Source organism: Littorina saxatilis, linkage group LG16, assembly GCF_037325665.1.
Source record: "Littorina saxatilis isolate snail1 linkage group LG16, US_GU_Lsax_2.0, whole genome shotgun sequence".
In the NCBI taxonomy this organism is placed as follows: domain Eukaryota; kingdom Metazoa; phylum Mollusca; class Gastropoda; order Littorinimorpha; family Littorinidae; genus Littorina; species Littorina saxatilis.
The window spans coordinates 24,598,558-24,611,057 of record NC_090260.1 but is presented as its reverse complement, the minus strand read 5'-3'; the positions used below and the strand labels follow the sequence as shown (position 1 = coordinate 24,611,057).

Sequence of the window (12,500 nt, the reverse complement as noted above, 5' to 3'; positions counted from 1 at the left end):
TGTGTGTGTGTGATAGTTTTTATTCATATAATTACAAATAACAATGCGGTATACAATCAATCAAGCAAATGGAGCACAACAAGCTAGGCTTATGAGCGTGCTCTTAAAAACAATATATTTTCTGATTTGGCGGACGAATATAATGTGTGTCGGATAACAATAAGAGGAAAAGCCTGTGTGAAGCTCAGGTGTGACGATCTATCCCCTACGTTCGTTTCCGTGCGCACTCGTCTTGTGCTTGCCTGTACACACGCAGGGGTATAAGACACTAGCATTTCTGCACGTCAGTTGACCTGAGAGATCAGTAAAATATCCACCCTTAACCCGTCAGGCGGCCACGGCCGGGATTTGAACTCACGACCTTCCGATTAGGAGGCCGATGTCTTATCCAATAGGCCACGGCGCCCGTCTGTGGGAAGCCAATAGAAATGGAAACAAATATATATATGCGTTACAAGTAGCATTGTGTACAGCGGGTGTTCCAGGAACCCACATGTGGAAGCTCGAGGGGTCAGCGTCCTAATTGGAAGGTCGTGAATTCTAATCCCTGCCGCGGCCGCCTGGTAAGTTAAGGGTGGAGATTTGTTCGATCTCCCAGGTCAAAATATTCTATTCCCCCTTCGTGTGTACAAGCAAGCACAAGATCAAGTGCCCATGGAAAAAAGATCCTGTAACCCATGTCAGAGTTCGGTGGGTTATAGAAACACGAATATACTCAGTATGCGTCTCCCGAAAGCGGCGTATAGCTGCCTGAATGGCGGTGTAAAGACAGTCATACACGTAAAAACCCACTCGTGCAAAATCATGAGTGAACGTGGGAGTTTCAGCCCATGAACGAAGAAGAAGAAGAAATGAAGACACAAGTGGCTTTTAGCGAAATAAATCAAGACACAAGCTCCTACTCTTGACTGAAAGAAGCCGGACAGATGATTGGTGGTATGTGACCAAGCGGAGGCTGGCCTTATAAGGGAGGTTTTGTTATCCCGTACACAGGCCGGGCCAGATCCATAGGCCCAACACCCGCCACAGCGACCATTCACAGCGCTGACCCAAGACGACCCAGTCAGGCCCCTAGCCCACCCCGCGTCTTTTCTAGCCGTCTTTTCTAGTCCGCATTTCCTTATCCCCCCTCCCCCCCCCCCCATACCCCTCCCCCCACCTCTTGCCCTGTTGTTTTTATACCCAATTTGTTATTATTATCATTATTTTTATTTTCTTAATTCCCTTTTTGTCCATACAAAGCCGGGGTTTCCAGGTCTCCCGTGCCCGTAATGGGTTTGCCGTGAGGCTGTAAAACTTAAACGGCAACCCGATTGTTGTACGTAGGACGGACTGTGTCTTTATGTTCAAAACGTGGATAAATGCAATACTTTTTTTGTGTGCATCCGATGCGGTAGTAGATGTCGTCTGCGCTGTTGACTCCCCACACTATGTTCGTTCCGACGTCAACCTGTTTCAGGTCACCTGTTCAAAGTATACAATCAAATCAAATCAATCAAATTAACTGTATTATCTCACATGAAGAAATTGCAGCGGTGGTGCATGTAACATAAAACCCACGAAACACTACCACAATTATACTTATACTTACTAGGAGTTATCTTTTAAAGAATAAAACTCGTTTGTGTGTGTATGTGTGTGTGGGAGTACGCGTGTGTGCGCGCTTGTGTGTGTGTGTGTGTGTGTGTGTGTGTGTGTGTGTGTGTGTGTGTGTGTGTGTGTGTGTGTGTGTGTGTGTGTGTGTGTGCGGGGGTTGTTTGTGTGCGCGTGCGTGTGTGTGTGTGTGTGTCTGAACACGGTAAAGAATAGCACTTCAACTTTTTAACACAAAATAAAAAACAACTTTTCTTCTTAATCACTTTATAACATTTGCTTTGCATATTGTTTTTAATAATGAAAAAAAAGGGTACACCGCTGGTTACACAGTGTGTACACTAACTGGAGTATACCCCCAAAATACTCTCAGCTTCCCGGTTTTAATTTTGTATTCTTTATAAACAAAATTGTGTTATTTTAAAGCACTAGTGAATTAAAGAAGACATTCTAAAACAAACAAACAAACAAAAACCAGCAACAACTAAAGTCGCTTAAAGCGATAGAAAAACATTAAGTCACTCTGTAAGCCTGATCAACACTATAAACAAAACATTCTACACAGAAACTACTGGTACTAAGGCTTCGCTGCCTAAACCCGAAGACTGAGACGGGTGCAGCTCGTCTCTGCGAAGCATGCGAACGTAGTGCCTGATTTACCTATATATTTTCTACTGCACTGCAAACATTTTGTGTGTGTAAGTGTCCAATGGGAGAGATGACCTTAACCTTAGTCAATCTAGAAGCCTGACCGACTCGTTTGACCAGGAAGAACTTTGCATGTATCTCTTCTTCTTCTTCTTCTTCTTCTTCTTCTTCTTCTTCTTCTTCTTCTTCTTCTTCTTCTTCTTCTTCTTCTTCTTCTTCTTCTTCTTCTTCTTCTTCTTCTTCTTCTTCTTCTTCGTTCATGGGCTGAAACTCCCACGTTCACTCGTCTTGTTCGTGGGTTTTTACGTTATGACCGTTTTCACACCGCCCTTTAAGCAGCCATACGCCGCTTTCGGGTGAAGCATGCTGGGTATTTTTCGTCTTTCTATAACCCACCGAACTCTGACGTGGATTACAGGATCTATTCCGAGCGCACTAGGTCTTGTGCTTGCATGTAGACACGCATGGGGATATGACACTAGCAGGTGTGCACATATCTAAGTTGACCTGGGAGATCGGAAAAATCTCCACCCTTAACCCACCAGGCGGCCGCGGACAGATGACCTTAATCCATCTAGAAGCCTGACCGACCCGGTTAACCTAGAAGGAACTCTGCATCAGTCTACGTGTGAGGTGCCTGAGAGCACCACCGTACGGAGGGATTCTGCATCAGTCTACGTGTGAGGTGCCTGAGAGCACCACCGTACGGAGGGATTCTGCATCAGTCTACGTGTGAGGTGCCTGAGAGCACCACCGTACGGATGGATTCTGCATCAGTCTACGTGTGAGGTGCCTGAGAGCACCACCGCACGGAGGGATTCTGCGGGCATCGCAGCAACAAGAAAGAGGGACATTTTTCTCGGACTCGCGAGGCAGATTATGACGGCTTACTAGTGCCAAAACCTTGGGTTACAATTATCACGTAAAAAGTACTAATTAACACTGTCAGTTAGCGTTTTCACGTGTTAATTACTGATTTTAGCGTGAAAAGTACTAATTTTCACGTGAAAAGTACTCATTTTTAGTTTTGGCTCTAGCAATCCGTCAAAGAAGCGAGCCAAAAAAAATTAGTAATTTTCACGTGATAATTACAATTATGTAGTTTTGGCACTAGTAAGCCGTCATAACAGATGCCAGACAGTAACACGTGGTCTCAAGACTGGCAAGAAGCAAACCTCACCGGGGATTTTGATCCAGTCTGAGCCCCGGCGGCTGGGGTATCTGAAGGACTGCTCTCGGTAGTACACGGTGTTGTTTGCGTTGGCCCCCCACACACCTGATGGGCCCACGGACACGCTGACCAATCGTCCTTCGGGTTCCTCAAACGTGACGGCGTGGGTCAAGGTCAGGAAAGTCGCAGCCAGTACAAGTACCGAGCAGAGTGCGCTGTGACAACAGTAGGAAGTAGACTATGTTCGGGGAGGGGGGGGAGGGAGAGAGTTGGGAGGGGAGAAAGAGCGAGAGAGAGAGAGAGAGAGAGAGAGAGAGAGAGAGAGAGAGAGAGAGAGAGAGAAAGAGAGAAAGAGAGAGAGAGAGAGAGAGAGAGAGAGAGAGAAAGAGAGAGAGAGAGAGAGACAAAGAAAGAGAGAGAAAGAGAGAGAAAGAGAGAGAAAGAGAGTGCGAGAGAGAGAGAGAGAGAGAGAGAGAGAGAGAAAGAGAGAGAGAGAGCGAGAGAGAGGGAGGGAGGGAGGGAGGGATAGAGAAACAGACAGACAGACAGACAGCGACGGAGAGAGAGAGAGAGAGAGAGAGAGAGAGAGAGAGAGAGAGAGAGAGAGAGAGAGAGAGAGAGAGAGGGAGGGATGGAGAGAGAAACAGACAAACAGACAGACAGACAGACAGACAGAGACAGAGCGAAGGAGAGAGAAAGGATTGTTTTGAAGTTACTTTGTTGAGGTTTCTACGAACAGAGTTGCGCCCTTTAAAAATAAGGTCCATATTGCCACTGATAGTAAAATTAAATCAAGCGATCGTGAGATTCACAGTCATAAAATTGAGGAGCTTCAATGTGCTTCTTTTGTGTGCAGTGTCTGCTTTGTTTTGACGCCATTGTCTTTCAAAAATGTGCACAACTGACCTCTCGATCTCTGCCACAATGATCGCTTTGCTACACGCATGGTCACATTGTTTTCGACATAGCGGAACAGACATCTTGCTCATTTCGCGACAATGGTTTCCGATTCTCCGGATTATTTTCTCTCATTTATTTCATTTTCATGTTCATTGCTTTGTGGTCCCATCGCTGAGAAATTTGGGTCGTTTCCTCCCAAGGATAACTAGCAGCGACAGAGTCGCGCTACCCAGGTGTGAGCGTGTTTGGGTGTCATCAGCCACCCGCAATTATGGCAGCATGACCGAGATCTTGACGTATGTGCCACAGTGGGTGACACGGGGGTGGCACATAAGTTCACCCGTATCCGTCCCGGCCCGCAATCGAACCTGTGACCGTAGGATCATAAATCCAGTGCTCTTCCAACTGAGCTACAGGGGACCCACAGCTGCCGATTTCACGTAATGGGCAAGTTGCCCTAACATAGATTCGGCAAATCACTACCGTTTTAGCGACACGGGCAACCTTTGGCCAAGTATGAGAAATATATACCATACCTTTGTCGGACCATTGTTTCGGAAAATGTTGCCCTGAAATATACAAGAAAGAGAAATTACAATTTTAAAAATCCAAAAACATAAAGACTGCCAACTTTCGATGCTGACGTCATTCCCTTCCTACGTCATTCATTTCGTTATTAATCATTGCCTCCCTTGTGTCTTCCCTGCAAGCGGCTGAACAATTTGTCAGTTATGTTTTGTCTAATTAGTGTTTGTCTGTGCACTTACAAGACTGCTGGGTCGATCTATATCTGTGAACGTAACGGTTTTGTTGTCAATAATTAAACGTTCCAACAACATAACTTTCTTGTTTTTACATTTAGTCAAGTTTTGATTTTATTTACAATGTCGGTGTTATTTTGTACATCTCGATAACGAATCTTAATGTTTGTTATTGTCACTCAAGTCAGAGCTATAGTCTTTCTCCTGAACACAGTTAGTCTCACACTCTCATTTATACGCAAGCTTTTTTAAATGGGAAAAGACAATCCCTCCGCTAGGACTCATACCAAAAATCAACACCCTGCAGAGTAAAAATGTTTCATGCATTTGATTAGTAAAAAGTCACTAGTGCCCGTAAAGAAATTGATGAATGAATGAATGAAACAATTCCCAGCCCGCAGAGAGAGCACTCAGCATGTTGATGCTTGGTACGTGTGTAATTGGAGGCATGGTCTTATCCCATGTAACAGGCTGGAACGACCTTCTTCTTCTTGTCGTTCGCTACATTTCATTTTTGCGATTTGCGTGGATCTATGGTTCGTTGAGGTGCGCCTGTTAGGTTTCTTTCAGGGTTACCTCGCCCTTATAGTTCCTGGCTCAAAAACCTAACCCTGGGAACACATGGGGGATTTCTTACCGGTGTAGGATCCGGTCCGGTCCCCCCTCTGAAGTAGTCCCCCGGGGGACCAATTCGTGGCAAAAACTGCTCTATAATGGTCCCCCCTTAGACATCCAGCCTCGTTTTTCTTGTTACAATGTTAGTAATGTTACCAGCAATTTTAGAGAAAAGAAAGGAAAGAATCAGAGACTGGTTTCATTTCTTCTTATCAGTATTTATTTATTATTCATTTTATTTCATGTCATTTTTCTTTTGAACGGCATTATAAATCAGATCTATTTTATTTTCTGCAAAATATAGTCAAACAAAGAGATTGCTGTCTGTGCACTACATAATACCGGACGAAGATATAGATTGAAAATGGCTTGAATGCCTAAGAAAAACGAGGCTGGATGTCTAAGGGGGGACCATTATAGAGCAGTTTTTGCCACGAATTGGTCCCCCGGGGGACTACTTCAGAGGGGGGACCGGACCGGATCCTACACCGGGGGGGGGGGGGGGGGGGGGGGGTCTTAACCCGGGGCTAGAGCTTTTAATGCGGCTCTTACTCGCATGGTGTAACCGTCATCGGACACGTAGGGCATTTTATAGGGTAGTCAGTGCCATCTGCCAACCCACCCCGTCCTGGTAGAGACACCGCTAGTTGGTCCGGGACTGCTTATTCTATAATTATTCGCAGCTGACCCTCATATCTGGGGGCCGTTTCCCTAGCCGCCACCTGGGGACCCGCCGGGTTGAGGATAGTCGCTCCACTACTGAATTGGAAGTAGCCTGTTCCCGAGAACGATCTGAAACGGTGATTCGCGGTTTGTTCACAGTGAGGACTGTGTCTGTACATTTTCAAATTCTACACGAGGATTTTAATGTGTACCTGACGTTGTGATTTCTCTTGAACTTCCGTGTGAAGTTTTGGTCAAGTAGTATTGTATTACAGTTTGAAGAAAAAAACCAATGCCAGAACAGATTTAGCTCCTGCTTCTTATTGGAAGAATCTGAGAAAAAATGTCCTCAGCCTCCAGAATATTAACTCTGCTAAAAGAATTTTGTTTAAAGATCAACAACTACAACAACAAACTTATGTAATTATTTATGTTTTTATGCATGTTGGTAATTTATTTATTTATTCATTTATTTGTTTATCAAATTATTAATTAATTTATTTATGTTTTTTTGTATTTATTTATTTATTTATTTATTTATCTATTTATTCAGTTATTAATGCTGTTGTGCATTTGTTTTTATTTATTCATTTGTTTAGTGTTTTCTAACCCTCTTCTCATCCTTCAACAGATCAAGACTATTCGATCGTTTCATCTAAAGCGTCCTCATCCTCTACCCACAGAGAACATTGAACATCTCTGTGTGAAGACAGTGAACATCTCTGTGTGAAGACAGTGAACATCTCTGTGTGAAGACAGTGAACATCTCTGTGTGAAGACAGTGAACATCTCTGTGTGAAGACAGTGAACATAAAAACAAGTGAAGCAATAACTACCGTTATTGAATAATGACTAGAAAATGTCGAGAAAAACAGTATCATAACAAACAAGTAAACGTGATCAATGTAAAAAGCAAAACCGTTAAACAAACATAAGAAACTAATTACTGAACAAGAACAAATAACGGAAGCGAGAAATTATTAGTTTCTCAAAGGTTTACCTTAACACTGTGACCAGAAGTTGTAAAACCGGTTGACTTTAGCTATCTTCAGTAATTCCTTCGTTTTATAGTGAAAGACGAAGACATGCATCCATACATTTGGTGGTACACGACAGCGCTTAAAGGCACGCTCCTTCCTGTCAAAGCAGTTTATATCTTAGATCTGGCAAGGGTTTTACGTTGGATATTCCCCCGAAAGCGGCGTATGGCTGCCTAAATGGCAGGGTAATAACGGTCATACACGTACAAACCATGTGAGTCTCCCCATGAACGAAGAAGAAGAAGAAGAAGCATGGAATAGGACCTTCCCTCTATTTGCACACATACGACAAATCAACAGCTGAGTGGGAATTGTTTGTATGAACTTATTTTTTAAAAGTCACCGGTGTAAATTTGCGAAATTACCAAAACAAAACAAAACAAAACAATAAAAGTAGTTAAGATGTTGAGGTTGGTATGTGTCAGGGTGGAGGGATGGTTTTATTCCACGTAAAATCCTTGGCCGATGTGAGATGGTGATCGAGCCGAATCGTTCTCTCAGGAAGAACTGTGCCTTTAATGTAGCGTCAACTGAATTTGGGAATGCAGCTCTGAAACTGTGTGTGTGTGTGTGTGTGTGTGTGTGTGTGTGTGTGTGTGTGTGTGTGAGGGTTATGTTTGTGGGTTTGTGTGTATGTATGTGAGTGTGTGCGTGTGTGTGTGTGTGTGTGTGTGTGTGTGTGTGTGTGTGTGTGTGTGTATGTGTGTATGTATGTGTGTGTGTGTGTGTGTGCTTGCGTTCCTGCGTTCGCGTGTGTGTGTGTGTGTGTGTGTGTGTGTGTGTGTATGTGTGTGTGTGTGTGTGTGCTTGCGTGCGTGCGTTCGTGTGTGTGTTTGTGTGCGTGTGTGTGTGTGTGTGTGTGTGTGTGTGTGTGTGTGTGTGCATGCTTTCGTGCGTGCGTACATCTTTCTATGTGAGTTCGTGCAAGCGTGCTTCTGTGTGTCTGTCTACACCTGTCCGTGTGTTCCACAATAACTATCCGAACTTTCATTGATTTTAACAAACACACCTTGCGGGAAATAAACATCTTAGTGACTGACGCTTCAGTGTATCATGATGTGACGCTCAAGACATTCCTCGTCGTCTTTCAGCCCACCTGCTGCTTCTAATTGACAAAATAAACTTATCTTCCAAACTCATTATTAGTCGTAACCCTAAATCAATTGGTCGTTAATTAGAGGGGACCAACACAGGTGCGTGGTAGGGCCTAAGGGGGAGGAGGGGGGGGGGTCTGAATGTCGAGGGGGCGTGGGTGTGTTGAAACAAACAACAAAGACGACAACTTAGACGACGACAACAATAATTACGGAACAACAAAAAACCAACTAACCAACTAACCAACCAACCAACCAACCAACCAACCAACCAACCAATCACCCTATCAACCAAACGAGCCATACTTTGAAACAGGGGTTCCGTGCTGATAATCACACGAGTCCCGGTTTGATAACCACTGGTAATCAAAGATGGCGTGTGAAAGCAACTTTCTGTGTTTTTGAGTTCATTAAATGTGTTGGGATGCACAGTTCTGTAGGTTCATCTCGGTATTCCACCCCCTCGGCTTTCTGTTGTAAATATTATGCTGAGTGATCGAATGTGGAAGCTACGTTTGGTCAAAGGTCACAGAAGATTTGCGTCGTGCAGCGAAGGAAAGAATCGCGATCTTGTTTCCGACTTGGTACCTCTTTGTTTTTCATTAGACCTGTCATTCTGCTTGCTCGGCTTTGTTAGATGTTTGCATATCTTGTTGCTATTTTCTTTGCTTTTATTATTGTTTCTTATTTGTGCTTCGTTTATCGATACAACGTCTTGTGCACGGGTCAAAATGTGTATGTCAGGGGTCGTTTTACTTGAACTTGACGTTCGTGCTTCTCCGAACATCTGTGTATCGAAACACAGATACACGCACTCCATGACTCTGTAAGAAGACAAAACATATCGCTAGGTTTCATTTGTTTTTGATGAATGTATGACCTTTCATGAAGTAGTTTTGTTTTTTGTTTACTTTTGTCAGGTTGTCAGTTCGTTTTTGGAACTTTGCAAAGAAGTGTCGTGTCCGTCGTCTGTTTAGGTCTGGGGAAACACCAATAAAAAGAGCCGAAGAATCCCCGAGCGTTTCTATTGGGTTTGCTTTTGATTATCCATGTATAACCTGCTTCCTGCAACTATGGTAACCGGGGATTTATTGCCTGGGGAACATGAGATTTATTTCCCAGGTGCTTGTGAATGAAAACTCGTGAAAATGATGACAATAGATTGTATCCGTCATTTACTTGAAAATACTGGATGTTTTGTATGACAGATATTTGTGAAAGTGTCAGAGTCTCGACCGAACAGACCTTTAGCACACGTCCGGTCAGACGCCATTTTTCCTCTCTCGATTCGAACATTCAGATCGATTGTCCTTGCACTAACACACTACAGAGCGGGTGGGTGGGTGGGTGGGGGGGGGGGGGGGTATGGGTGTGTACGTGTGCGTGGAGGGGATGGGCAAGATCTACTACAGCGAATGAGTCGCATGTCACCTTTGCATGATTTTTATATTTTTACATTTTCCTAAAGAGTTTTTATGCTCTGTCCAGTGGTTAAAAAGCCGTTTTAGAAAAGAGCGAAAACCGTTTGAGCTATAAGCCTGTGACTAAGGTGACCCTCACACTGTTACCAGACGTTCCCCGGACTTATATTAAGCCTAGCGCAGAACTGCGCGAGGTGACCCTCACACTGTTACCAGACGTTCCCCGGACTTATATTAAGCCTAGCGCAGAACTGCGCGAGGTGACATGCGACTCATTTCATGGTGGAGGGTCACGTATGGTGAACCCATCAACCAGGGCACCGACTGGGTTAACCTGAGGGACCGGAGGATTTGGTGTGTGCATGTGTAGGGGTGGGGAGGGGGTATGTAGGGGGGGGGGGGGGGCAGGTGTGCATGCATGGCTGTTCACATGGCTTCCTTTCTGCTACTTTAGCTGCAGGCTATCTTTAGCACTCATTCTTACCCCACAGCAAAGATTACACAGCAGCTAGACTAGACCTTGCAACACTGAGGGAGGGCAGTCGGCACGATCCTCTACAATGAGAACATGTAGGGCGGATTCATCACCAGGGTAGCGACTGGATGAGGAGGGAAGGGTACAGGGTTACGAAATACCACACATTGGGCTGACGGGCGCAGTGGCGTGGTGGTAAGAGTCGGCCTCCTAATCGGGAGGTTGTGAGTTCGAATCCCGGTCGCTGACGCCTGGTGGGTTAAGAGTGGAGATTTTTCCGAACTCCCAGGTCAACGTATGTGCAGACCTGCCAGTGACTTGACCTCCTTCGTGTGTACACGCAAGCACAAGACCAAGTGCGCACTGAAAAGATCCTGTAATCCATGTCAGAGTTCGGTGGGTTATGGTAACACAAAAATACCCAGCATGCCTACCCAACGAAATCGGACTGAAGCTGACTATGCTCTCAGAGTATAGTTTGGGGAACCCAAATGGGCAAAGGAGAACACACGTAACCAGAACATTCTGGAACGCTGAAGAAGAAAAACCACACATAGGTAACATTAAAAAATAAAAAGGGCTCACTCCGCTAAAAACAGGTGTCAGCCACTGAAAGCAAATCTAATTCGGTCTCTGGCACTTAACATAACCAGAAAAAGTTAGACACGTCACATCCCATATATCGAGTGTTTAAGACATCCAATTTGTAATCGCTGCCAAACTTTGAAGTCCATGCTTAAATCTTTAAAGATATTTAGGATGTTACTTTCAGTAGAATGATAACTTCTTCTTCTTCTTCTTCGGCGTTCCAGTGTAGAATGATAACGAAGCCAGGATCGTGCAATGCCGGGTAACTCTTGTCTTGTCTTGTGGGTGCCTATAAAATATATATAATTACCTCATTTATTGCGTGAACTCTTGGACTGCTTTTCAGGTTCCCTCGTTCAGTTGGATGTGGGTAATAAGATTGTGTGGGGGGTCAACGAAGATGATCGCGTCTACTACCGTTCTGGCATCACTGGAAAATGGTAAATATATGTGTAGTCTAAGTCACTGTGTGTGTGTGTGTGTGTGTGTGTGTGTGTGTGTGTGTGTGTTTGCGCGTGCATGCGTGTGTGCGTGCATGTGTAGTTTGTTTTTGTGCGTGTGCGTTAACGTGTGTCTTCGTGTGTGTGCGTGTGTGCATGAATGTGCGTGTGTGTGTGTGTGTGTGTGTGTGTGTGTGTGTGTGTGTCTGTTCGTGTGTGCGCGTGCATGCGTGTGTGCGTTCGTGCGGGTTTAATTTGTGTGTGTGCATGTGCGTTTAAGTGTGTGTTCGTGTGTGTGCGTTTGTACATTGTGCGTGAATGTGTGTGTGTGTGTGTGTGTGTGTGTGTGTGTGTGTGTGTCCGTATACGTGTGCGTGTGTGTTCGTGCGTGCTTGCGTGTGTGTGTTCGTGTGTGTGCGTTTGTACATTGTGCGTGAATGTGAGTGTGTGTGTGTAAGTGTGTGTGTGTGTGTGTGTGTGTGTGTGTGTGTGTGTGTGTGTGTGTGTGTGTGTGTACGCTCCCGTATGTGCGAACAAAAATGCGTTTGTGAGTTCCCGAGCGTGATTCCATGCGTACCTGCATAAGTGTTCATGCGTTTGCATGTCTGTACAGCCCCGAAGGCAAAGACTGGGAGCTGGTCATATCAACATGATTTCTTCTTTGGCGTATAAGTGACGATGGCCTGCGTGAAAAGTCGCCCCCCCCCCAAAAAAAAAAAAAAAAAAAAAAAAATGAGGTCGGTAGAACTCCGTGCATAGCACGCCAAGCGGGGTAAGCGAAGGTCGAACTGACCTAATTCACACAACGACTGCCGTGATTATTGTGTCTCACAAAATAGATGTTTCCTAGTTAGTTCGATTTTGACAGATGTCCGCTGAGCTCAGTGGATAGGACTGCGGCGCCGTCTTTGAAGTCGCTGGTTCGAGCCCCGTCAATGCCATATTTTTTTTAGTGTATTTTTATGAATCATGCGCGCTTTTCCTGTTCAGTTTATAACACACAGTATACTATTTCTTTTTTTTTTGGGGGGGGGGGGGGAGTTTTTTTTGTTGTGCTCATTAATTAAAATAAATCGCAAGTCAAGACTCAA

At 44.7% G+C, this 12,500-nt stretch overlaps 1 protein-coding gene across 1 annotated transcript in view; it reads right to left on the bottom strand.

Moving 5' to 3' along the window:
• Positions 1 to 7,388, bottom strand: part of LOC138950641 (lectin L6-like) — a 15,118-nt gene extending 7,730 nt beyond the window's left edge. The window contains exons 1-4 of the mRNA XM_070322355.1: positions 7,352 to 7,388; positions 4,849 to 4,881; positions 3,422 to 3,627; positions 1,371 to 1,464 (exon numbers count right to left, since the gene is read on the bottom strand). Of these exons, the coding sequence (XP_070178456.1) occupies positions 1,371 to 1,464; positions 3,422 to 3,627; positions 4,849 to 4,862 (314 nt within the window). The 5' untranslated portion in view covers positions 4,863 to 4,881; positions 7,352 to 7,388. The remainder of the gene's footprint in view (positions 1 to 1,370; positions 1,465 to 3,421; positions 3,628 to 4,848; positions 4,882 to 7,351) is intronic.
• Between the last annotated feature and the right edge of the window lie 5,112 nt (positions 7,389 to 12,500).